The sequence below is a fragment of the Podarcis vaucheri genome (assembly GCF_965113315.1).
Source record: "Podarcis vaucheri genome assembly, chromosome: 7".
Classification (NCBI taxonomy): Eukaryota; Metazoa; Chordata; class Lepidosauria; order Squamata; family Lacertidae; genus Podarcis; species Podarcis vaucheri.
Window position 1 is genome coordinate 39,047,164 of NC_138765.1, and position 27,437 is coordinate 39,074,600.

Sequence of the window (27,437 nt, forward strand, 5' to 3'; positions counted from 1 at the left end):
TGGCCTTCCGCAGCCTAGTGCCTTTCCCTACGTTTTGGACTACAGTTCCCACCAGGTTGCAGGGAGGCCTTTTTAAATAAGAGGAGGGTGTTTGTTTGTTGTATGTGCAAGAGAACATATTGCTGTGTTCGTTTTTTAAGCTAAGAGAGGGAATCAGGCAGGTTTTTCCACCGAACAATTTTCTTCCCATCCTATGTATAGAGTGAGGAGTGGATAAGTCAATTCATGGAATCATCGAGTTGGAAGGGACCCCCAAAGGTAATCCAGTCCAACCCACTGTTATGCAAGAATCACTGACAGATGGTCATCCAACCTCTGTTTAAAAACCTCCGAGGAAGGAGAGTCTGCCACTTTCCAAAATCATCTGTTTCACTGTTGACAGCTCTTCCCATCAGAAACTCCATCTTAAGGTTTAAATTTACTCCCTAAGAGGGATCCTTTTAACAAGTGCATTTTTTACTCCTCTTCAGCTTTTAAGCATACAGTGGAAGGGGGTGTAGAGGCAGGGGGACAAGGCTGCCAGGGAGCAGGACTGGACTATTTTATTTTATTTTTACTTGTTGCTGAGTTTGCCCTCATCTATTCCACATTAGGGACCTGGGTCCTCTGAGATGGAAAAGAATGCTGTCAACAAGGGTGGAGAGGGAATAGGGTGGCGCTGGCATGGAAACCACCATCCCTGCCCTCGCAACAGGAACCCCCATGTGGCTGGCAAGAGGGCCTGACACTAATGGCCTGAGATGGCTAAGAATATTTGGGTGCTTCCAGATTGGGCTTGGATTTGCAAAGGAGACTGAGATGTTGCAAGCAGCCAGTTAGTTTTGCAACAGGTGTTTGTTTGTGTCCCCCCCCCCGAAAGGATTTGTCTGGATTAAGCAGGTGGGGGATACAGGCTGGCATTTTGATGCCAACAATGTTGTCTGGACGTTGCAAAACACTTCCATTCATTTAGAGCTCCCCTCCCACAAGAAGCACGCTTTATGGTTATGACTGCCCAGAACTGGAGGAGCAGAGTGGTGTTCTTGTCCCTTTTGTTCCATCCTCCCTCTAAGCCTAAACCCTTTGAAACAGACCTTGCCTGGTAAGCTACAGGGGGGTAGGGGTGAGGGTTAGGGTTAGGCAGTAAGTTCTTCTCATATGGAAGGAGTGGTACTGCCTTCTTGTTATTATTAGGTTGGTTTTGTTAATTATAAAAATATATTTTCAAAAATGGAGAGTAAATATAAGGAAAGAAAATGATATATGGAACAACATAGCAAAACAAGCAAAAAACAAAAAAACCCTCTATAGTACAATGAATAAATTAAAGAGAAAATATTGTCATTTACATTGTTCTTCCAGAAATGTAAAAACGAGGCCCACCTCTCAGTAAGTTTGTTTTCCTCATTGCTAAGTATTGCGTTGCTCTCATTTGTAAGTTTTATCATTAAGACCATTAAATGTATTTTAACAGTGTGTCTGAACATAGCCAGGTGAATTTTGCCTGTTTTCTTGTTTGTTTGCAGGGGAGGGGGGTTTCTGAGGAGGTGGTATGCTGCCTGTTTTTTGGGGAGGGAGGGTTGTCTAAACGTTGTTTCCTTGGGGGAGAGACTGTTTTGCCTTTTTGTGGATAGTTTGTGGATAGTTTTACTCAATTCCATGAGCAAGCTTTTGTCTTTGTGACTTGGGAGGTCCCCACAGCCGCCATTTTGTGCTGGTGCCCAGGGCGGTTTCTGCTTTTGCCAAATGCACACCCCAGAAAGGATGGGGAACCCATGGTATATTCTGTTACATGCCCTGAGAGTTCCTGCCATTTGCTTGAAGTGATGCTAGAGGAATTGCCAGATGATTTTGCAAACATCCTCTCTGTTTCTTTCCCCTTCCATCTTGGTATATTTTTATCAGGCTGTTGCAGTGGAAGGGTGGAGGGCCAATACTCCATTGATGCAGTTGAAACACCTGCAGGTTTTGTTTCCTCTTCTCTTTGAACTGTTTCCATCCTGCTAAATGAACTTGTAACTCAGAACTGGTGCCTGAGCTTGCACATTTCCTCCTCCCTCCTAGTCCATTTTCCTTCTGTGATGTGTCTCTTTGGAATATAAGCCTGAGTACAGGATCCTTCTTGATTTAGTGAGCTGTAAGTCACTGTAGAGAGAAGGGACGCGGGTGGCGCTGTGGGCTAAAGCCTCAACGCCTAGGGCTTGCCGATCGAAAGGTCGGCGGTTCGAATCCCCGCGGCGGGGTGCGCTCCCGCTGCTCGGTCCCAGCGCCTGCCCACCTAGCAGTTCGAAAGCACCCCCGGGGGCAAGTAGATAAATAGGTACCGCTTACCAGCGGGAAGGTAAACGGCGTTCCGTGTGCGGCTCTGGCTCGCCAGAGCAGCGTTGTCACGCTGGCCACGTGACCCGGAAGTGTCCCCGGACAGCGCTGGCCCCCGGCCAATAAATGTGAGATGGGCGCACAAACCCCAGAGTCTGCCAAGACTGGCCCGTTCGGGCAGGGGTACCTTTACCTTTACCTTTACCTTTAAGTCACTGTAGAAGTGGCTAAAGAGTGGGGTAAAAGTTCTTTAAATAAGGTGGCCTGCTTTTCCCTTCCGTTTGCAATAAGGAGGTGTGATTTCAAGGGTTCCCGGAGGGTGGAATGAAGCATTTGTGCAAACTGGGTGGAGATTCTGTGCAGCCACTGTGGAGATGCTTGTTATCCGTAGAATAAACCTTGTTGTTTCGCATTTATGCTGTCTGCTTCTCGCAAATGGCAATATTTCAGGAGTGGTTTGCCTAAGGCCACTCAGTGACTGCTTCATGGCTGAGATGAGATTGGCAAGAAAGCCCTTGCAGATCCTTGAAAAGGTCAGCAGGCCTAGAGAGGAAGCGGAGGCATCTCAGCTCCTTCTGGTGGAGCCCTAAGGTCCTTGTTGCCTCCTGGTGTAAATTTGCATTCTTAAAAAACAAACCCCAATCAGCCAGGGAGCCACCCTGCATGTTGCTGAATTACAGTTCTTAGTCACTGGCCCTGCTGTCCAGGGCTGATGGGAGTTCAGAGACCAACAGCATCTAGAAGGGTTCAGGTTAGCCACCGCTGCCTTGTAGGTTCACTGTTAGGACAAACAAGAAGCAGCAGTGCTGCTTGCTCTGAGCTGGGGGTGGGTGGGCTCAGGCCAGGAAATAAATCCAACATCAAGCACAATCCGCCCAGATCTGCCCACACATCCTTGGCGTCCGGGACTGTGTCTGTGCTGGAGCCAGCAATAAAATTCCAGCACCCAGCGCAACATCCTGGGGCTTAGCAATTCAGGGTGGTCATTGTGGTCTCTCTGTGTGTTTGTGTGTGACCTCAGAGCCCCACCTTTCTGAGTGGGCAGCAATGTTTCTGTTGCTTATCAGACGGGAATCCTAACGTGTCTGTGTGATGTGCCTGTCCATGAAATGGGAAGGCTGACTCAGCAAGCCGGCGAGTCCTGTGCATTTCCTGCCTAAGGCTTAGCTGCCGACTCAGCTGTAGGTTGAGTGGTTCAGAAACAAAGAGCAGCAACAAAGTGCAAAGCTTTTGCTAGAGTTTGCTGGTCAGAGAAGGTGTGCGGCGGAATTGGAGGCGTAAAAAAGCCCTGCAGGGTCAGACAAAAAGCCCATTTAGTCCAGTATTCTTTCTCACAGTGCCTGACCAGATGCCCATTAGGGGAAACCTGCAAGTAGGATTCGAGCACATGAGCATCCTGGGATTTAGTTGATGGGCCTGGTAAAAGTAGTGGGAGTTTCAACTTTCAATTGTAAAGCCTTCTAATGCCCTGCTTATAAAGGTAAAGGTAAAGGGACCCCTGACCATTAGGTCCAGTCGTGACTGACTCTGGGGTTGCGGCGCTCATCTCACTTTACTGGCCGAGGGAGCCAGCGTACAGCTTCCGAGTCATGTGGCCAGCATGACTAAGCCGCTTCTGGCGAACCAGAGCAGCGCACGGAAACGCTGTTTACCTTCCCGCTGGAGTGGTACCTATTTATCTACTTGCACTTTGACATGCTTTCGAACTGCTAGGTTAGCAGGAGCAGGGATCGAGCAACGGGAGCTCACCCCGTCGCGGGGATTCGAACCGCCGACCTTCTGATCGGCAAGTCCTAGGCTCAGTGGTTTAACCCACAGCACCACCCGTGTCCCTGCTTATAACCTGCTTCAGATTTGGTCTAGCCCATACCAGGGATGGGGAACCTGTGCCCCCCCCCAGGTGTTGCTAGACTCTAACACCCACCCATTAGCCTGGACCAGAAAGAGCAATGGTAAGGAAGAATGGGAGTTGTAGTCCAACAGCATCTGGAATTCTGGATTTTTTTAAATGGTATAATTTGGGGCAGGGGAGGGGGGCACTTGGGAGGACTTCACCCCAACTGACAGCTCAGGTGGGTGAGAACTGAGCAGTGTCTGTGCTTCAGATTGCCGTTGGCAACCTGGCCATGAGAGACCTGGGTCCCAGGAGAGTAGAAAGCAGCAGTGGAGCAAGCAAAATAGGTTTGCCCCTACGAAGCAGCTGTCTTGTGTGAATGTGGCTACAGAAGACAGCAGCATTCTGCTGGAAACTGGCTTCCCAATTCACATTCAAAGGCCCGTCTGGTCAGGCAGAATTAAAAACTCAAAACAAGTAGAAGAATCCCTTTTAATTGCACCTTTTGAAATTATAGACTTAGTAGAGTACATTCTCTCTCTCTCTCTCTCTCTCTCTCTCTCTCTCTCTTTCTCTAAGAAAATGCATTCTTGCCTGATTCCCAAGCTCAGTGCAAGCATCTCCTTTGTGAATTTAGGATCAAAGTATCTCGTGGGTTAAAAGCTGGACCGTTCCAATTTTTTTTTCTCAATTGACTGCACAAGCCACCTTGGATTCTCCTGAATGGTTTAGCCGAGGTGGGGGGGGGAGGAGGGGAGAGGACAGGAAAGAGGGAGGGGGGAAGCGGAGCAAGAGAAAGATGTCACAATCTCTAATCTATCTGTCATTTTTATTTTTCAGCAGCTGGAGAGGAGCTCCCGACTAGAACAATGCTGGAGAGGAAGGGAGGGGAGAGGGCCGGAGTGGCAGCCCAAGTCTGAAAACAGGTGAACAGCAGTGGCAGCAGCAGCGGAGGAAGAGTGGAGGGGAAGGAAGAGATTTGTCACCGCTGCTGCGGGGGAGGCGAGCCAGCCCCACCGGGAAGAGCCTCCTCCTCCTCTCGGCTGCGCGGAGGTGGATCCTGGCTGGGCAGCAGCTGAGCCATGGCTACGAATTTCAACGACATTGTCAAACAGGGATATGTGAAAATGAAGAGCAGGAAATTGGGGGTAAGTGCCGGCAGATGCCGCCTTGTTGTTTCCGAGTGGGCTCTGTCTGGCTGGCGTCCTTTGTAGGCATGCGGGCAGGTGCAAATTGCGCAAAAAACCCCGGTGCTTTTGTGTGGAAGAATTCTGGCTAGAGCAGCATAGCTCTCTCTCTCTCTCTCTGCCTCTGCTCTAGGCATCCCTCCTGCATGGACCTTCCTCCCCACAGGCTCTGCCTGAGTCCTGGTAACAGAGGTGTCAGTTGCTGGTCATTTCTGGCGTTGCCTTGGTGGACGTGGCGACCCCAGAGTTGATGGATTGGGTGGGTTTTGCAAGGGCTTGGGTGGGTGGTGGTCTGTATTTTGTGCCATGGGGATTTCCTTGACAGCTGGTTGCAGATCTTGAAGCTGATAAAAGAAACAGCAACTCTTTGCCTTTGTGTGCGTGTGAATATAGTACGGATTGACTCTGCCTGGCTACAGTGGACAGGTTGTGTTCTCCTGTTTCAGATGCTTCTGTGGCACTCCCTTCCCCAGAGACTCCTCTGAGCCTGTGGCTGAGCAGCTTATGCAAGTGCAGTTAGAATTCTTTTTCTCTCAGCTGGGTTTTGGTCGCTGGGCAAAATCAGCACAATCAGCAGCAGGGCTTCATTATTTATTTTTTGCTTTGATTGTTTTTGGTGTTTGGTGTTTTTTTTAAAAAGCTGTGTGATTTTAGCTGACATTTTTAACCATTTTGCTCCTGCCTTTGGAAAGAGGAGGGCTAGGATTCAGCAGGGGTAGGGAGAGGGAAATTGTTGGAAAGAGGCATTGAGATTTTCCTCATTCCATCTGGACTGCTTAGCTGCAGAGTCATGTTGTGGATACTTTCTCCGTGAGCACCTCTGGCCCATATGAGGAGGACCAACTCGGATACTGGGTCTGGCTCTTCCTTTGAGCACAGCCACCCCCAACAAGATTTCTCTCCCCTTCACTCCTGGGTTCTTGATGCAGACCTAGACTTGCTCCAGGCACAGTTGCATCTATGGATCTTGGCTTCTAGGGTGTGTCTTTCCTGGGCCTCTGAGATATCCCTGCTTGCAACAGGGGCATCTCGAACACAGAACAAGCATTGATCTCCCCTTTCTCTTTTCCAGCCGTCTTCTATCGGCAGGGTGACTAAACTCCACGCTAGAGATTTCTGGATTGCACATGAAAGAAATCCACATTTCCTCCTTGGAATAAATATTTTCTGAAGGGGCATTGAACTGATCCTCTGTATGCAACATGAAGGGATTTCTTTACTTGGATTTTGAAATATGGTTATGAGAAGGATTCTTTTGAAGCACCTTTCTTCAGCCTTGGGTCCCCAGATGTTGTGCGCATCCTCTCATCCCTGACCGCTGGCATGATGGGAGTTGGTACCCAACAACATCTGTAGAGACCAAGGCTGGGGAGAAGACTGCAAGGATGCAGAAAGCCTGGGAGTGGATTTCCAAAGGACGGAAGTTGTCGGACAGGAGGCACCTGGGTTTGGTGGCCTTGGGCAAGCCTCTCTGTTTCAAGTTTTCCATCTCTCATTTTGGCAGCCTGCAACTGAAGGTTATTGTGAGGGTTAATAGTAGCTGTTGCCTGCTGTGAGCCTGGGAGGATAATGATCCACTTATGGGTGTGTTTCTGTTTAATGACAGGATTGCTGTGTGGGCCTCCACTGGGTGTCCTGGCCAGTCCCAGCTATTGCATCACAATCTCTCCCAGGGAGCATCTTGGGGCTGAACCTGTGAAACTTTGATGTGCATGTACATGTGTGTGTGTAAATGTTTTGCTTCCACAAAGCTTTTAAAACAAGTTGGGTGGGCATGTACCTTCAGATGTTGTAGAACTTGCATCATCGCTAACCCTTGTCCATGCTCACCATGAGAGCCAGTGTGGCGTAGTGGTGCTGGACTATGACCCAGGAGACCGGGGTGCAAATTCTCACTCACCCATGAAGCTCACCAGCTGTGATCGTGGGCCAGTCATGATCTCCTAGCCTAACCTACCTCACAGGACTGTTGTGAAGATACCACAGTGGTGTGGAGAACTGTGCATGCCACCTTGAGCTCCTTAGAGGAACGTTGGGATAGAAATGTAAATATAAATAAAACATGGCTGATGGGAATTGGGAGTCCCTCAGACCTGCTTCTCCATCCTTGCTTTAAAACATGCTGTTGTCATCTCACTGATACCCTCCTCCTCTTCTTCATTTGCCTTTATTCTGCATGCTGTTGTGGTAAAAGAACCAGGATGGGTGTGTATCCTGAGTCTTATGACTCTGTTCCATTGGAGTAACTGATTCTTGGAATGGACTGGGTCCCTTAAAATAAAGAGGCACCTTTCAGTAAAGGCAGAAAGAACAGATTTGAGACTGAGCTGCTGCTCCATATAGAAGACTCTGCCTAAGGCTAATCATTGCAGAAGCAAAATGAGAGCTCTGTTCTTTTGTAGCACCCTTGGAGAGCCTTGCCCTCAATAAGGTCAACACTTGCATCATAAGGACACAAGACAAGTCTGCTGGATCAGGCCCATCTCTTCCAGCATCCTCTTCTCACAATGGCCAACCAGATGCCTGTGGGAAGCCTGCAGGCCGGACATGAGCACAATGAGCTGCAATTCCCAGTGACTGTTATTCACAGGCACAGTGCCTCCAACAGTGGAGGTTGAACATAGCCATTGTGGCTCATAGCCATCGATAGCCTTCTCCTACATGTATCTGCCCAATCCTCTTTTAAAGCCATCTAAGTTTGTGGCCATCATTGCTTCTCATGGGGGTGAATTCTATGGTTTAGCTCTGTGCTGTGTGAAGGACTTTCTTTTATGTGCCCTGAATCTTCCAGCATTCAGCTTCATTGGATATCTATCAACGCTAACCTCCCCTGTATTGAGTGGGGAAGGTCTGTTTTGGGCTTTCCTTGAGTTTGCTTGAATGCAAGTAGAACCCTCCATCAGATGGGAGATCCATGATAAAGCTGGGCTGCCAGTCCCATGGCGCAGTCTGCTTGCATTCAGCCACAGTGAGTAAAAAGTCCTCTGCAGACCTTTCCTGTGCAACACATGGAAAAGTCTATGACTGATGGGGGGCTGAGGGTGTGAGGGCTGTGCATGTGTCCCTGCCCCTCTCCACACTTGGAACATTTTCATGCATTGCAGGAGAGCTGTGTTTAGAAATTATTTGTTGCCATGTAGGTGCAAGGAGAGCGGGGAAGGTGTTGTGCAAACTGTGCACCAGACTCAAGGAGGCCAACAAAGCCTTCATGTACATGCCCATCTTGGCTTAAGCCCATGTGTGATTCCACACTCAACCCCTTCCCAAATTTAAGATATATTCATAGAATTGTGGAGTTGGAAGGGACCACGAGTGTCATCTAGCCCAACCTCCTGCAAGGCAACCTTCTTTTGTCCAACATGGGGCTCAAACCCACGACCCTGTTTTAAGAGTCTCAAGCTTTACTGACTGAGCTAGTCTATATTGCTGCATCCTGTGTTCTTACTGGCTTTAAAAGAGCCTTAGAAAAAATTGTGACTACCTGCCATGGTGGCTGCGTTCTAGCTCTGCTGTCAGGGGCAGGATGCTGGGAATAGCAAGTGGGTCCTCAGGGTCTGCTTGTGAGCTTTCCATAAACATCCGGTTGGCTACTGTGATTATGCTGGTCCAGATAAGCCTTTGGCCGAATCCAGGAGACTCTTCTTGTGTTCTCAGATGGCCCGATAACAGTGGTGGCGAAACTATGACATGCGTGCCAGAGGGGACACTCAGAGCCCTCTCTGTGGGCTCATGTGCCGTTGCCCCAGCTCAGAGCCAGCAGAAGGCGAGGGCGGCGTGTCGGGTTCTCAGCTTAACTTGGGCAGCCGGAGAGCCATGTGAGTGGCAGGTCGGTGCAGGAAACTGCGAGGCGGGAGCAGGATGCAAGGTTGAGGCTCTACACACCCTCCGGCCAGGGCCAATGAAAGGTGCCAGGCAGGGGAGCATGGCATCGTTGGTTCCAGCGCCAGGTAGCCAGACAGAGCTGCCTCCGCCCCATCCTCGTCGCCCCTCATCCGGCACTGGGGCTTCGGACCCCACCAGCCCCGCTGCACCATGGTCGTCTCCCACTTGCTGAAGTATTTCTTCACCGAACTCAACCACAGCCAAATGCAGTGGTACACCCTGTGCTAGCACGTGGGGCAGCCCCCAGGGCCTTTTCAGGGGACGGCATGATGAGCGGGGGGGTGCCTCTCTGCATGCGCTCACAGGGCCATGCCAAGAACACTTGCTTGCCCAGGCTGGAGTTTAAAAGCAGGGAATTCCCATCGACGTGAAGATCTTGTGAAAATCAAAATGAAATCCTTAAAGTGTGGAATTCCTTGCCAAATAATTTTAAATCAGTGAAAGTGCTTGGGATTGTTTCATTGTATCATTGAAAGCTCTGTTATTCTGTTTTTCTTTTAAGACAAAAGATGCCTCGTGTTCTCTTCCCCTCCCACCCAGGTTTTTTGCTGGCCACAAAGGACACTTTTATTCTGGTAGATTTTTGTAGCATGTGGCACATCAGGTTTTTATGTTCAGGTCCTGATACTGCCTACTTGGCTGCTTTGTTTTATATCAGTGGTAGTGGTGTGTTTGTAAGCTGTTGCAAGCTGCCCTGAGTGGTGGCTTTGCCATGAGGAGAGCAGGACAGAAATGTTTTAAGGAAGAAATATAGTAAAATAGCCAGCTCAGTGGAGGGGGGAAGATCTGCTGATGTTGTATTCAACCTCCAGGTTCAGAAGCCTCTTAGTACCAGCTGCCGTGAACCAGCAAAAGGAGAAGGATGTTTCCTTCAGACCTTGTGTGGGGGCTTCCTGGAGGTGTCTGGCTGGCCACTCTAGGGGAGACTGGCCCATTAGAACACCCCACCAACCACAGCTAGCTCCCACCTGCTTCCCGTCTCATTTTCAACCAGTTTGAGAGGTGGCAGTGCCTGCCAACTTCTTCCTTCTCCTCTGTCCCCATGCTAAACCTTGTTGAACTCAGCAGGAAGGTGAGAAAACTAGAATCAGTTGCCTCCGGCACCACCTACTTTTGGCCTCCCTGCCTTCTGCCCTACCAGTCCCACCAATGGACTTAGATGGACCTTTGGGTCTGGTTCCACATGGCTCCTCTTGCCTCCATCTGTTTTCCTGTTTTGGCGAGGCTTTCTGGAGAGCACCTGCTCTGGAAGAGCATTTGCGGACCAGTGTACTTGTGCTTGGACATCCCTCCTATCCCCACCCTTGCTTGAAGGATGCCAAGTTGGCCAGGACTCTGTTTGCCTACCAGCTGGAAGTGGCCACGCTAGGCTCACTTGGCATCGGAGCGCAGCGTTTTCCATCACAGCCCAGCTCCGGTTTGCGCAGCTCCTCTCCGGGGAGCCCGTTGAGAGCAGTGGCATGGCCCAGGGCCCTGTTGCCAAAGCAGCACCCTCCCTCCTCCCTGACTCTTGCATGACTTCTCCGAAAGCCCCGCTCTGCTCCAGCAGCCTCCATGCCCCCGAGGGCTCTGCTCCAATTTGAGGACATTTAAATTGGAGCTCTGGCTTCAGGCAGAGGACGTGGAAGTTTGTTGACTGCACAGAGAGGGGAGGAGGTTTCTTTGCCTCTACTTCTGCTGCTGTAGCGGCTTCTTTTTCCTTATTAAATAGGGAGGTGGGGGCTGTAGGAGAGTTCATAGCCTAGAATTAATGAGTGGGTCAGTGGGGGAATTTCGAATAATGATTGGGTATTGCTGTAGGTCTAGAGCAGGGGTCTGCAACCCGCGGCTCTGGAGCCGCATGTGGCTCTTTTACACCTTTGCCGCGGCTCCGGGACGGATACTAGTGAGGGGAGGAGGCGCATTGTGCGCCCCGACACTCCCCACTGTGGCGGGTGCTGTACTGGCTGTGACGTCGCATGGGGGCGGCGTGCGTTAGTCACGCACCGTCCCGACGTCACCTTCCCGCCCACCCGCTACATTGTAAGGGGCATGTACACTGGTCACTGCATTGAAAGGGGGCATGTACGCTGGTCACTGTTTTGAAGGGGAGTGAAGAACACACACAAAAGGTAACTTGTTAATTTAACGTTTATTTCTATGAGGAGGAGTAATTCTGAGGGGTCAAACAAAGAAATAATAAAAAAGTGACAAAAAAGTTATTTTTATAATGACGAGTTTTGCGGCTCCCAGTTTTTTTTTCCTTCGGAAACAGGTCCAAGTGGCTCTTTTTGTCTTAAAGGTTGCAAACCCCTGGTCTAGAGTAGCTATCTTTGTCTTGAAGGTGACTGGGAGAAGCCACGGAGACCACATAACGCTGGTTCTGAAAGACCTACATTGGCTCCTGGTATGTTTCTGAGCATGATTCAAAGTATTGGTGCTGACCTTGAAAGCCCTAAACGGCTTCGGCCTAGTGTATCTGAAGGAATGTCTCCACCCCCATCGTTCAGCCCGGACACTGAGGTCCAGCACTGCGGGCCTTCTGACAGTTCCCTCACTGTGAGAAGTGAGGTTACAAGCAACCAGGCAGAGGGCCTTATTGGTAGTGGCGCCCTCCCTGCAGAACGCCCTCCCATCAGATGTCAAGGAAATAAACAACTATCTGACTTTTAGAAGACATCTGAAGGCAGCCCTGTTTAGGGAAGCTTTTAGTGTCTAATGTTTTACCACTTTATTGTTATTATTATCATTAATTCTGTTGCGAGCCGCCCAGAGTGGCTGGGGAAACCCAGCCAGATGGGCGGGGTAAAGGTAAAGGGACCCCTGATCATTAGGTCCAGTCGTGACTGACTCTGGGGTTGCGGCTCTCATCTCGTTTTATTGGCCGAGGGAGCCGGCGTACAGCTGGTCATGTGGCCAGCATGATTAAGCCGCTTCTGGCGAACCAGAGCAGCACACGGAAACGCTGTTTACCTGGAGTGGTACCTATTTATCTACTTGCACTTTGACGTGCTTTTGAACTGCTAGGTTGACAGGAGTAGGGACCGAGCAACGGGAGCTCACCCCGTCGCGGGGATTTGAACCGCCAACCTTCTGATCGGCAAGTCCTAGGCTCTGTGGTTTAACCCACAGCACCACCCGCATCCATTACTATTATTATTATTATTATTATTATTATTATTATTATTATTATTAATTAAGGCCCTCTGTGTTCATCCCTCTGAGAGCTGCATGCTGCCAGTCTCTCTCTCACACACACATGTACAGTACCCACTTTCCACACATGTAGACAACACACATGTATGCAGGCACACATCAAACAGGCTCTCTCTCCTCAATCTCACCCCACCATCATCATTTGTATGCCGCTTTCCAACGAATTAATAAAGAGCTATAAATCATATATATAATCAATCCATACAAAAGCTGCAGCAAAACATGTCTCTCCTGCATTGGTCTCTACAAGCCACAGCAGGCCATGCACAGCCTTATAACCGCTTGACCTCACCCCCAAAGGCGCACTCCTCTATCATCTCCCGAGACAAGACAGATGCCAACCAACCAACCTAACAATATTGTGTAAAGCCGTACCAAAAAGCTAACCTAATTTATAAGCTTAAAATTAAATAGGAGAGAGAATAATGTCCAACAAAGAAATAAAATGATATTAAAATCACTGTTCATAAATAATCCACATAATCTCACAGCAGTTAGCTTGCACGCATTGCATGGTAGCCACGCACCTTACTGGTGGCAGCCTTCCCGGCACACTTGGCACACACAGAATCATTGAATCGTTGAGTTGGAAGGATCCCAAGGAGTCATCTAGTCCAGTCCTCTGCAGTGCAGGAGTCACAACTAAAGATTCCCTGACAGCTAGCCTTCCAACCTCTTTTCATTTTTATTTTTTTTAAAGCTCCAGTAAAGGAGATTCCACCACCTTCCGAGAGAGCCTGTTCCACTGTCAGTTTATTCTGTCAGAAAGTTATTCTATACAACATGCACACCGGCTACGCATGCAAGCCATGTGCACAGGCACACAGCACACACTCACTCATAAATAACACACCGCACACGCAGGCATGCGCCACCTCTCCTCTCAGTGCTGTGAAGTGGTGCTTGGCTGTGTGGAGAGGTTTAAATCTTTGCTTTCAGGCCTCCACGATGAGGAGACTCTAGTGTAATGGATAGCCTTGCTGGAGCTTCACACACATCCCACAGTATCTGTTGTTGTTGTTGTTGTCTGAGAGTGGAGCCTCTGAAACACACAGAAAAATATATATTAAAACTAAAATAAGTATTTAATAAATTCCTTAAATATTCACCTGTGATGTTACAAGTGCTGACTAGGTGGCCTGACTTCCAACATTGCATTTCTCAGTAACAGTAAAGAGATAGAGAAATGATTTTCTTAGGGAAAACATTTATATTGGCTGCCAGAACTAAATAAGAATGATGCATTTACTGCATGATGAAAAGATTGTCTGGAAGTCTTCCACTTTGCTGATCACTGAAAAGTTCTTCAGAAACGATGCATGAAAATGTCAAGGCCTGATACTCACAGCCATATTATTTCAGGGCTTTCCTTCTTCTTCTCTGCAGACCTGTGAGTGGGCCTGACTTGCCCAAGGCAACCTTCATGGATGAGCAAGTATTTGACCCTGGTGTGCTGGCTGCCCGGGGCTGATGGGAATTGTAGTTTCAAATAGCTAGTAGGACCAGGTTGGTGAAGGCTGCACTATCCCTTAAGATCCACTGCAATATCTACTTTATTTCTTATTACAGCCTTTTGGTTTACCTGCCAGAGCCCTGGTGGGTGGAATCCTTGTTGAGGAGCAAATCCAGACGGAAAATGGTGGCTTATGACTTGGAACCAAATACTTAAGCGCACCTCTTGAACTATACCTTCATATACAAGTACACATCCATATCTGAGTCACTGCAGATCAGGGTTTCTAACATAGAGAGCCAAAACTGGCCAGGTTTGGCCAGAAAGCTGGTCAGCAGCTTCCATTTAACGTTCATGTGAGGAACCCGGGAGACCAAGAGGAAAGCCATTCGTACAAAGCTGGCCATAGCAGAGAATTTATTTTTGTTGCTCTGCTGTTGTTGTCGTCACTTTTTTCTTGCCATGGCAACTCTAGAGGAAGTTACCACCCCCAGCCCCAACCCCCACATACGGTACATACATTAAAAACAAGTGGGGGAAAATATATCAAAAACATACCACCCATTCTAAAAGCCCAATTTTATCCACTAATTTCAAAACTGCACTGGTTTTGGGGGTGGGGGCATTCTGGGAATCCCTGAGCAACGCCAGCTATGAAGCTGCTAAGGTAGTTCATAAGTTCATTGGTAAAAATGAATGGATACCAGCTGGAAATAGGGTAACAGGCAAACTTTGCAGTTTCAAAGCTTTTAGCTGTGTTTACTAAATACAAGTAAAGCAAAGCAAGCTAAATTAGATTGCTGTCAAGGGCTTCAGAAAGTTTCCCAGCGTAGATTGAAAATTTTCCAATCAGATTGTCATATACAAATTTCTCAAATTCGCATAGGGAAATTCAATCCCCCCCCCTTAAAAAATCTGCATTACTGCCTTTGAGGGAATGTATGGGGACAGTTGTGCAAATATCTACATAATGTCTTTTGTTGGGGGTTTGAAATCTGGCATCTCCCCCCCACCCCACCCCCAATTCCTCTGTGCAACTTTTTGTCAGCGAATATGGCTGTGGAAAGAAGGCTGGGATTCATTAAAAGAAAATGTGTGCATGTACATAGGGATGGGGTGGGGGATGGAACAGGCATGCATGGACAGCAAGATAGGAACGGAGGCCCTCGCCATGCCTGATCTTCATTCTGGTTATTGCAATCCATATCTGTGTAGGCCATAGCTGGCCCCGGGCATTTTTCTGCCTGAGACAAAGGGCATGATGCCTCTCTGCCCCACTTTCCACATACAGAAGCCCACTGGACAGGCTGTTAAATCTTATTTATTTCAATTAAGTTTGTATTAGTTTTCAAAAAGTTCAGTTGCAGCATATTATCAAACAAACAAGCAAACAAACGGTAATAATAAATAATAACCAGATCAGATACTCTGTATTGTGCCAAGGGAAATTTATCACAGCATTCAGCTTACATTCCATCTCTAAATGTATTAGCCACATTTGTTCATAAACAGGAGGAGATTCTTGACCGTATTGCTCCTTACCTGAGAAAGAGATATTAGAAGTCGGACCAAAACCATCTTTCTTACTTAGGCCCTCCTGGTGATTCACATCTCTGGTGGGGGATGTGCTGAAGCACAATTTTGGGCTGTAGATTTTAGGGAACTACAGTGGTACCTCCGGTTACGTACTTAATTCGTTCCGGAGGTCCGTTCTTAACCTGAAACTGTTCTTAACCTGAAGCACCACTTTAGCTAATGGGGCCTCCTGTTGCCGTCGCGCCGCCAGAGCACGATTTCTGTTCTCATCCTGAAGCAAAGTTCTTAACCTGAAGCACTATTTCTGGGTTAGCGGAGTCTATAACCTGAAGCGTATGTAACCTGAAGCATATGTAACCTGAGGTACCACTGTAAAACAAAATCTTAATGTTCCAACCTCCCAATTGGCACTTTTTTGATGGAGGCTAACCTAAACTTGATAATACCATTATTATTGATGGCAGCTAGAATGACTTGTGCACTTTAAAATTTAATTCCAGCACTAGTGAAGGGACTTGGATGGTCACACTTAGCAAACATAATTGTACCTGTATGCCTCACTTGTGCACTGGCTAAAAAAGAGGAAATAATTCTCTGCAAAAGAGGGCATAATGGGAATCAGATTTACATAACATTTGCATACATTGACTTGTATGCACAGATTAATAGCGGATGGCGGATGGTGTGGAGGGGCAGCTTGACCTCGCTTGACCTCTGGGTGGTTGTGTCGCTGCTGCTTCCTGGGAGGTAGAAGGGGGAGGCAAGCACTACCCTTCCTCTACCTCCTCTCAAGCAGCCGCAACATGGCCACCCAGAGGTCAGGTGACATAGATAAACATTTAGGAATAATGTCTATAATTTAAATAGTAATGCAGTACATCTCACTGTAGTGTGGAAGACACTGACTCGGTGACCAATGTGTCTGATGTCCAGGGAATGATTGTATAGTAGGACACATGGCCACCCTCAAAGGGACGGATTCCTCCACTGTACAGGGGGCAGCAGATACAGTGGTACCTCTGGTTAAGAACTTAATTTGTTCTGGAGGTCCACTCTTAACCTGAAACTGTTCTTAACCTGAGGTACCACTTTAGCTTATGGGGCCTGCTGCGCCACCACTGCACAATTTCTGTTCTCATCCTGAAGCAAAGTTCCTAACCCGAGGTACTATTTCTGGGTTAGCGGAGTCTGTAATCTGAAGCGTATGTAACCTGAAGCGTCTGTAACACGAGGTACCACTGTATAGCTTAGGAGATACAGTAGGGCAGGCTACGTTGTGCACACAGTTGTGCCCTCCAGGAGAGGAGAACAACAAGGGGGCTCAGGAGGAATGGCCAGTAAGTGGTCGCTCTTCCCCCTGACCCCTTAGCATTGGCTGTCTGAAGTTACCACAGCCAGTGTGGTGTAGTGGTTAAGAGCGGTAGACTTGTAATCTGGGGAACGGGGTTCGCGTCCCCGCTCCTCCACATGCAGCTGCTGGGTGACCTTGGGCTAGTCACACTTCTCTGAAGTCTCTCAGCCCCACTCACCTCACAGAGTGTTTGTTGTGGGGGAGGAAGGGAAAGGAGAATGTTAGCCGCTTTGAGACTCCTTCGGGTAGTGATAAAGCAGGATATCAAATCCAAATGCTTCTTATTATTATTCTTACCAATGGTAGGGCTGGCCCTGATCTTTCACAAATGAATGCATCAGTGTTTTCTTTTTGCAAGGCATCATTTGGCAGAGATAGCTATTTGCATCCAGCTCTTTTTTTTTCCAGGGGGAGGAAACCTAACATGGGGCTCCAGCCCCAAATCATCTTCTTCTGCCCACCTAGCAGACAAGAAAATAGCCCTTGGTCTTCCAAACTTTATCTCTTTCTGCAACCCTCAAAAACTGTATTTCTTTATGAATAGCAGTCCAATCAAGTATTTTTTTTATATTTAATCTCATTGGTTTCAACAAGACAGAGAGCTAAGCATGTGCTGTTTTACAGGAGGGATTCAGCTGCATAATGGGAATTTAGGTTTGCACAATTAAAGGGGATTAAAGCTTCCTGATGGAACAAATCCACTTAAGAAGAAGAAGAAAATGGGCAGGGGAAAACACTAAAAAAAAGCTGCAGGGGGAGATAATTATGGACATGGGAAGACGTCTGATGTCCCTGCAAACAAATCAGAACAAATGCTCCAGAAAGAGTGGGCATCATATTAATAATAATAATAATAATAATAATAATAATAATAATAATAATAATAAAAATTAAATTTATATACCGCTGTATACCCGCAGGTCTCAGGGCGGTTCACAGGATAAGGATGGTTCTATAATAGTAGGGAAGAGAGAGAGCAGAGTCTGATTGTGGACCACCCTCCGCTTTAGCTTTATTTAGATAACAGGTGAAAAGGAACCACTAGCACCGTGAACACCTCCCTCGTTCTCTTAGAATGGCAAATGGCGCCCACCTGAGAGGTGACAGAACTGAGTTTCCAGTGAGTTCCGGCTGAAAAAAAGCCCTGCTTGCAACATTGTGGTGGGGATTAAGTGAGGAGCAGGGAGAACCGTGTATGCCACCTCGAGTTTCTTGCAGGAAAAGGTGGGTCGGGAAAGCGATAGATAAATAAATACTAAATAAATAAATATTAAACTGCGAGAATCTTGCATTCTGAGGCGAGTAAGACCAGGAAATAGCCAGAGCTGCTCAGCTTCCTGCATGGCCCTGTCCACATCATGCTCCTTTGTGGTGATGACATGTGGGGGGGGGGTAGGGACTTTGCCTGTAGCCCCACCAAGCCTCACAGGCGGCAGGTGCTATAGGCTTTGAAGCCCCTGTCTGGACCTGCCTCCATGGTGGAGACGCTTCCTTTGAAGAGCAGGCCCTCCTTTGAAAGCGCCAGGGATGTGCTGGAGGTGGACCGTGTGGAACGTGCGTTCAGGAAGCCACGCTACATGCCAAGCAGGCGCTGGGCTCCCAGGGGGCTCGTTAGGTATCTGCCACAACAGCAGAGGAACATTGCTCTCCCCTCTTCAAGGCAGCCCAGCAAACGCAGCCATTTTGCACAGGGCTTCCTCCCTGTGGAAGACAGCGTTGGCTGACATCCGCCATGGTTGCCCCTGCTCCGGAATGTTTTGCAGGAGGAACAACGACCCTTGTGTGCTGGGCTAGCTGGTCAGCCAAAATGTCTAGAGCTTCACAGCGGAGAGTAGTTGGGGCGGAGGCATTTTCCTCGTTAAGAATCCAGGCCAGCCAATGTGAGGTGGTGCATAATTAATGTATGGAATTAATTGCCTCAAGTAGTAGCCTCTGCCTGAGGGCCAGTCCAAGCATTGTGAGGCTCCCTCATCTGTACTGCAGAAAGGTAGTTGTCAGGGTACTGCCATCGGAACAGGGTAGGGAAGCAGAGGGGCAGTTGGGTTACAGGGAACCTCCGAAAATTTTGCGAAGCGGTTCCTCTTCCTGTGGTGAGGAAAGCCACACCTCCAGTGGGGAAGAGGGGAAAGGACCAGAGAATGTGCTGGGAGTCTCAGCACTGCTCCTGGCCAAGCCGGCCAGAAGGGAAGCACGCCCCTTCCATCGCCCACCCTGCGCAGAGGTGTAAAACGCAAAGAAGGAAGGAAAAGGCTGGGGGTGACGAAGCTCTTACGTTGGGGGAGGTCCCGGAAACAACCACTCCCGGATTCTGCTCGCAATTGAGGCAGACTTGAACTTGTGGCTCTACACTGTAAATAGTTTTGCACCAAAATAAAACCTGTAAAAGACAGGTCGGAGTCCTGACTGGTTACTCATGAGCAGCCACCATTGCCATCTGACAGTAGTAATGTTACTTTTCTGGGAGAAAATGCTTCTTCATGAGGCGCATCATTAAACTACGGAACTCCCTCCCACAGGAGGCAGTGATTGGAGCCAGCCTAGATGGATTTGAGGATCAGAGGAATTCATGGAGGAGAGGGCTATCGATAGCTACTAGCCACAATGGCTGTGCTCTGCCTCCACAGTCAGAGACGGCAGTGCTTCTGAATGCCAGTTGCTGGAAGCTGCAGGCAGGGGGAGGGCTCTTGTGCCCAGGTCCTGCTTGCAGGTTTCCCACAGGCATCTGTTTGGCTACTGTGAGAGCAGAATGCTGGACTTTGTGGGCCGTTGGTCTGATCCAGCAGGCTCTTATGTTCTCAGTGTAGATATCGCCGAGCCTAATGCATTTGCTTGGTATAAAGCAGGGTACGAGCTTCATTCCTGTTCCTCCCCCTCCACCCCCTTTTGCCTGGCGCTGCAGTTGCTGGAGGAGACAGATCCCCATTAGCCTGCCTCTTAAACTGCAGGAGAGCTGGGGCTGTGCACTGTATAAATTCATGCTAATAACACAAGAGAAGGAAGGTGGGAGGTGGGAGAAAAGAGGCCAGCACGGAGCAAGGAGGTGGCCAAGGCCAGACTGCCTTTCCCACCCTGCAAATCGTGTGGTGGGCTGAGTCTGGGCAGGATCAGGTGTGCAGCAAAGGGCCCTGGAACCACCCAGGGCAGGTGACCCGCTAGATAGAAATGGGAAAGGGGGTGGGTGAGGCCCTCTGAGGTGCCCACACCACTGCTGCAGCCCATCACTGCTCCTTCTGCTGGTAATTAAGTGGCAGCGCTGTAATTAACACTGGCGTTGTGACAGGTAGGGGAGTCCCAAGGGAGGCAGGAGGGCAGGAAGGGAGCTGTTAGGCAGGAGCTGTTTTTCCTTCTCTGCTCCCCCCACCCCAGCTGCTGGGAAGGACTTGCTCATTTGGAGGCAGCCCCTTCCTCTCTCTCTCTCCCAGAAGAGCAGCAGCATTGCTGTGCTGGTGCAGAGAGAAAATGGGATTCGTCGGCAGCACAGCAGCGATTTCCCCAGATATGCCACTGCAGAGATGGAAAGGGCTTCTTGCTCTGGTTGCATCCTTGGCTCCCATTAGCTGATGGGGATGATGGTGCCGGAGGCCAATTTGGGGGACCTCACCTGCTTGTAGGGCCTCTCAAACATGCTGGATCGTTGGCCGGCCACTCTCCTTCCCTGGCTGCATTCTCTGGGCCACATCACTGCTCTGTGGAATGATATCTGAGGTGTAAAATGCAGCAGAGCCCACAAACGCTCTGCCCAGGAATACTCAGAGTCAGAACAGAAATTTAAAAAGCAGGCAACACACCTTTGAGAGCCTTTCTCTTAACCTTGAGCAACTGCAACCAACCCCACAGCCCCAGGGCTCTGGTTGTTGGTTCACTGGGCAGATGGGCCCCTGGCATCCCTTGTTAGAAATTGACCACTGATCATACTGCTCTCTCCATGGTGTGGACTGGTGAGCAGGCAAAGGCCCTGTCCAGGGCAGAGTTGCTAGTACAGGCTGACATCCTTCCCTTGGAGGGCAGCCATTTACCCAAAGATGGCATCATTTGCTGTTCAGCGTGACTGTGGCCATGCAAGGTTAACTTGCTTGACTTCGTGGTGTCGGTTCCAGAAAAATGCATGTGTGAGTAGAGGCCAAACCGTGATTCTTGAGCTGCTCCAGAGTCTCTGCGCAGGGCTGTAGGTTTACCTTAGCTTGGCAAAATTGCACATAATAAATGCAGAATGGGATGTTGGCCACTGCATTCCACTATCCAATAATTTCAAGCCACCTCCCACTATTGGAAGCTATTTTGACATTAATTAATTAATTATAATAATTACTACTATTATTTAGTCAGTGAGGCAGAGTATTGTACAGAGCAGTGATGTCATGGCATGCTTTTCCCAACCTCAGTGCTTCCAGATGTTGTTCTCATACAGGTCCCATCAGCCGCAGCCAGCATCTGGAGGCCCCCAGGCTGGGAGAGGCTGAATTAGATGGTCCAAGGAAGACACTGAGGGGAGGAAAGACGGCACTGGGAGGTCTGAACATCTGGGGATGTCTACATCCACACTTAACCAGGAGTCTGATCTTAGAGGGACATTTTTAGTGAATGCTAAGACATGCACTTTACATGGGAGCTGCCTTTGAAGAAAGTGGAAACATATTTGGGGGCAAAGTGTGGCTGCCAGAGGTGCTGGCTATAGCAAGTTGATCGAATTACATTATGATTCCAGTCTTAGTCCTGACCAGCTACATTAAATTGAGCCTGGGAAACAAATTAATAACCAATGTGTTCTTGTTGTTTTGAAAATGCTTTCCCATTTAAAACAAAAAACACACTGAAACACCCCAGGTTGCTTACATCCTATAGGCTTGGCCTTTATTGTATCTCTCCCTCCATGCAAAGTCCACTTCAGGGGCCCCTTTCTAAGTCCCCATCAGGTGTGACTTGGGTCTTTCACAGTGGTGGTGTTCATAGTTTGAACAGCTTTCATAGGGTTAGGGTTAGGTGACTCTGTTGTGGCTTTTTGCATTTTGAGAGCAAGCAAATATTATCTGATTTCAGCCTCTGCTGGGCACTGCTTCTGCTTTGTTTAATTTTACAATTTTACTGAATATTCATTTATTGCATGTTTCAAAGGTGACCCTGACTCCATATTTAAAAGAAGTATAAATGCTATGACTAAATTCACAAAGTCTGCAGCAGTCACCTCAGTGTATCTCTGAGAGGAATCTTTGCAGACGCACACAGTTTTGGTAGGACAGCTCTCCAGAGCTGTGCCTCTCAGTCTTCTCTCTGCTGAGTCCAGCTCCTTGCTGTTGTCTCGTGTGTGGGATGACTGTTCCCTTTATTCCTTCCTCCGGCTCCTAGGCCCCAGTCTAATTAGTCTGCATCTGCCATCTGCTGACTTGGAGACCTGAACCACTGGCAATCTGTATCCAGCCATCATTCACCGGGGTTGTCCTTTGTTGTGAGCTCTGCCTCAGGGTCTGCTGTCCCCCAGGACAAACCTTCAGATCCCCTTCCTGTTGGGAATGAGGCTTCTCCTGGGCTCATGACTTCCTCCAGAGCCTTTGTTGTCTTCCCTCTTCTTCCACGCTGGCTGGCCTTCGTCCTTATCTCCACACTTGCCCAGCCTGAGCGTCACCTCTTCCTCCCTCACGCACCTTGCCTCTGAAACATCTCTCCTTCCCCTTTGTCCAGATGGACAGTAATGCTTCCAATGCAGGCATCAGAGGCTTAGGCCGCATATGCACCAATTAGGTAAAGCACTATGATACCACTTTAAACCATCATGGCTCCCCCCCAAAGAATTCTGGGAAGTGTAGTTTGTTAAGCGGCTGAGAGTTCTTAGGAGATGCTTATTCCTCTTCTAGAGCAACAATTTCTAGAGATCCCTGGTAAGAAGACGTATTGATTATTATTGATTATTAAACCATTCTGAGTACTGTAGCTCTGTGGAAAGGAGTAGGGGTCTCCTAAGGATTCTTGGAGCTGTCATTTCTTAAGGGTGCTGAAAATTGTTGGGAAACCTTTGTTTCCCTCCCAAAGTTACAATTCTCAAAGTTTCCTAGGAAAACTGTTAAAGCACTCTGAACATTATTTTCAGGAGAGGTTAAATTCCAGAGTCCACTAGAGGATGGTGCAGTGCACTGTGTTATTTTGTTTTTATGGCAGGGTGTATGGAAGATTTGGTGGTATTCATTCTCTGTGCATTGTTACTTCATATATTTGACAGGTTTTGGAAATATTTGACTGATCAGTGAACTAGTTTTAATCTAACAAATGCCAGCACTGATTTTGGGTGCCTTCGGGCTGTCACAATGCCTTCAACAATAAACCAGCTCTGTTCTTTATAGGAACAATCTGCAGCAGAGAGGTGGTCATTCATAATGTATCACCTGTATCTTCTGCAGTCTGTGACTAGTTCCTCATTAACTAGTACTAGATGCAATTGCAACAATATTCACTTTATTGGGTATCAATGGATTGCATGGGACCCCCAAAAGCACCTTTTTATTGCACATTCATGATGATTTCTGCTCATGATGCTATCAGGGCAGTCACACGTGACCCCACTTTCAATACTGTTTGCTCCAGCAAATGTTTTGGGGCAAAGATCCTGCTTCATTTAAGTGTGGAGCCAGTGTGGTGTAGTGGTTAAGAGCGGTAGTCTCGTAATCTGGGGAACCGGGTTCGCGTCTCCGCTCCTTCACATGCAGCTGCTGGGTGACCTTGGGCCACTCACACTTCTTTGAAGTCTCTCAGCCCCACTCACCTCACAGAGTGTTTGTTGTGGGGGAGGAAGGGAAAGGAGATTGTTAGCCGCTTTGAGACTCCTTAAAGGGAGTGAAAGGCGGGATATCAAAACCAAACTCTTCTTCTTCTTCTTCATTTCCAATCGGAGCATGTGCTGTATTTTCCTGCTGAAATCCCATTATCGTTTGGACCAGAGAGGTTCTCGGTTTGGGGGTGGGGGTTGTCCTGCTTTTGTTCTGCTGTAGCCCCTCAAGGTGGCAATAATGCAGTGGCACTGGGAAAGTATTGCAGAATGTCTACAGAGGAGAATAAATGCACCACATGCCCTATTATTGCGTTGATAATATGTTGCCAAACACAACCACAATAAAACTCTAACGATCCTTTGGAGGTAAAATGGAGGGGAGGCTGATGCATATGCCCTCCCTCCCTATTTTATCCTCACCACAACTCTGTGAGCTAGGTTAGCTTAAGGCTGAGAGTCTGTCATTGGCCCAAGGTCACCCAGTGAGCTTCCTGACCAAGTTGACAACACAGGGAGGGTCGGGCTGATTCACTTGTGTTCATGTAGGTGGGTGTTTTATCCTTTGGATGAGCAGGCCCCCTTCCCCTGGTGTTTACTTTCCTTCCTTCCTTCTCCCTCCCAGATTTACCGGCGTTGTTGGCTCGTCTTCCGCAAATCTTCCAGCAAAGGCCCTCAGCGGCTGGAGAAATATCCGGACGAGAAGTCGGTGTGTTTGCGAGGATGTCCAAAGGTTAGCCCCAGTTTCTGATGTGATGGTGCTGTTGCTGCTCCGTGGGGGGAAAGGGGCTGGATAGAGCCTTGTGGGCAGAGGGATAGCTAATACCACAGAAGATAGAATCCGGATTCAGGATGGCCTTAATGGATTGAAGAATTGGCCCAAACTAACACTATGAATTTCAATAGGGCAAATGTAAAGTTTTACACTTAGGCAGAAATAATCAGATGCGCAAATACAAGATGTGGGGCACCTGCTTGCCAGTAGTACATGTGAAAAGGAGCTAGGGGTCTTAGTAGAGCACAAGCTTAACATCAGTCAACAGTATGATGCAGCAGCAAAAAAAGGCTATTCTAGACTGCATCAAATCTAGTAAGAGTACTGCTCTAGTCTGCCTTGGTTAGACCCCACCTGAAGTTCTGTGTCCAGTTTTGGGCACCACAATTTAAGAAGGATATTGGCAAACTAGAACATGTGCAGAAGAAGGTGACCAGGAGGCTCAAGGGTCTGGAAATCAAGCCTTAGGAGGAGCCTTTGAGGGAGCTGGGGATGTTTAGCCTGCAGAAGTGGAGACTGAGAGATGATAGGATACCCATCACCAAACATCTAAAGGTCTGTCGCATGGAAGATGGAGCAAGCTTGCTTTCTGCTACCCCAGAGGGTAGGACCCAAACCAATGGATTCAAATGACAAGAAAATGAAGTTCTGATTATGCTTTAGGAATAACTTTTTGATGGTAAGAGCTGTTTGACAGTGGGATTGACTGCTTTGGAAGGTGGTGGACTCGCTTTCATTGGAAGTTTGCAAGCAGGGTTTAGGTGGCCTGACAGGGATTCTTGAGCTGTGCTTTCTGCATTGCAGGGAGTTGGACTGGATGACCTTTGGGCTCCCTTCCAACTCTACAATTCTGATTCTTGGTCAGCATCTCGTACTTTCCTCCTTCCCCTTTGGGGAGGCTGGGGGGTGGGCAACCTCCTACGCAGAGCCAGCTTGCAGTTTGCCTGCTCTAGTGATGAAGATTGGCCACCGTTTCCTAGTTCAGCGACATTCTCATTATCCTTAAATGCTTCCCCAGGGCACTCTTGTGGTCTGTGTGACATTGCGTGCTGGAAAAAACGTCCCTGCCCAAGGGAGTCATTGTGGCAAAAATAAACCTGTTTATGTTCTAGAAGCAGAACACAGTCCTCCTGCTTGAGTTCTCTCGCTGGCCATCCTTTCCACTCTTTCACCCAACCTCCTGGGCCTTCCTCTCCTCACCACCTTAGTCACCCAGTGCAAGACCCAGTTCCACCACTCATATGCCCTGCTGCCCATCTCAATGCTCTAAGGCTCCTGGAAAATGGAGGTGAACAGCCAGGGCACCTGCACAGCTCTCTGGACCAATGAATGCCCCTCCCCTCAACAATGACATCCTTCTCTCTTTACGCAGGGTACCCAAGGAGGTCTAGGCTGCTTGAGACACTTCTGAGTTGCCATATCCCACCTCTTTAAGGGGAATTGCTGTCTCAGAGTCCTCTGTCCAGAGAGTCTCTTTTCCATCCACCAGCATAAATGAGTAACTTCTGGAATTGCTGGTGAACGAAGCCACCCTCCCCATTGGCTTCTCCCTACAAAACAGCTTTTGCTCTCCCATCTAAGCTGCTGCACAACTCCCTGTACAGGAGTTGGGAAGTATTCTTTTGAGCATTAGGGGTGGGCAACATTTTTCAGGCCAAAGGCAAGCTTTCGGGGTCCCCAAGTCAGTGGTGGGGCCAGAGATTAAAAAAAAGAGGATGGAGCAAAACTTGCAGTTTGGAAAGTGCTGGGGAAACGCATTGAAAAGTGCACCACGCATTCCAGCATTGCGTTAAGTCAGAGGTCTATATGTGCTTGCACACACACACACCCTCCAGCTAGCTAAGCAAGAGGCATTATCACAGTTCAAGAACAAATTCCCAGCCAAGCGAAATCACTCTAGGAGAGTGTGAAGCAGGAGCAGGGGGCTAGGGAGACTCCTGAAGGCTTTATAAAGAGTCCTGGATGGCCGCATTGAGACCTGGGGCCCAAGTTTCCCCCCTCCTGCTCAGCATGGAGCTGCCCCGGTGTTCTTGGGTGGAGAGCCAGGGATCCCTTTCCTCTTCTCTGCAGACAAAGGTAGGCTGTAGGGAGGTGCTCCCCTTAAGGCGTGTGGCTCTCCTGCAGGTCACTGAGATAAGCAACGTGAAATGCATCACGAGGCTACCAAAGGAGACTAAGCGGCAGGCCGTGGCCATCATCTTCACCGACGACTCGGCTCGGACGTTCACCTGTGAATCTGGTAGGAGCCCCGCTGCGGGATTTATGGGGGTGTTTGTGAGCAGCAGCGTGCGGGCACATTCTACGAGGCTGCAATCCACTGGCAAGTGTATGTGTGTTGTGCTGAACTAAATGGCAATGGGGCTGAATGCTGGACACTAACTGAGGGCGCTTCCCATCTTGCAGAGCTGGAGGCTGAGGAGTGGTACAAAACTCTGTCCATCGAGTGCCTGGGGGCACGGCTCAACGACATCAGCCTGGGAGAGCCAGATCTGCTGGCACCTGGAGTGCAGTGTGAGCAGACAGGTAAGGGGGCACGCTGTCCTGAATCTGCTATGGTGGTGGGGTGGCCGGGGAATGAGGGTGGTGGAAGGACTGACTGGAGAAACAAATGGCCTGTTATTATTTATTGATCTTATTAGCCGTTCTTTTTCTCTCTCTCTTTTTCCCCCTCCCAAAAGTAACTTGAAGCAATAAAGACATAACCCATACTTTGAAACCAGCCCAAAATGAAACACAGGAAGATCTAAAACTCATCCACATTTTTTTAAAGGCAGGACTGAAAAATCTCACCTGTCGTAGGAGGCCCCAGATAACCGAAAGCCTGGGGGAAAGTCTGGGGCGGGGGTCGGCAACCTGCGGCTCCAGAGCCGCATGCGGCTCTTTAAAGCCTTTGCTGCGGCTCCGGGGTGGGGGCGGGGGCGAGGGGAGGGAGCGAGGGAAGGAGGCGAGGGCGCGAGGGAAGGAGGCGAGGGTCGAGGGGAGGGCGCGAGGGAAGGAGGCGAGAGGCGGGCGTGAGGGAAGGAGGCGAGGGGTGGGGTCGAGGGGAGGGCGCGAGGGAAGGAGGCGAGAGGCGGGCGTGAGGGAAGGAGGCGAGGGGTGGGGTCGAGGGGAGGGCGCGAGGGAAGGAGGAGGCGGAGGAGTTAGTTGCCTGAAGCCACTGTTCAAAACTGGT

The 27,437-nt window shown here is 48.9% G+C and overlaps 1 protein-coding gene across 3 annotated transcripts in view; it reads left to right on the forward strand.

Annotated features, from left to right (window-relative positions):
• The first annotated feature begins 4,892 nt into the window (after nt 1-4,892).
• Nucleotides 4,893-27,437, forward strand: part of DOK4 (docking protein 4) — a 39,967-nt gene continuing 17,422 nt past the window's right edge. For 2 of the 3 annotated variants that reach the window (XM_082233512.1, XM_082233513.1), the window contains exons 1-4: nt 4,894-5,280; nt 24,116-24,223; nt 26,390-26,504; nt 26,669-26,788. In XM_082233512.1, coding sequence (XP_082089638.1) covers nt 5,215-5,280; nt 24,116-24,223; nt 26,390-26,504; nt 26,669-26,788 — 409 coding nt within the window. In that variant the 5' untranslated portion in view covers nt 4,894-5,214. Of the gene's footprint in view, nt 5,281-24,115; nt 24,224-26,389; nt 26,505-26,668; nt 26,789-27,437 lie in introns of all 3 variants that reach the window. The other variant, XM_082233514.1, reaches the window with a different exon arrangement.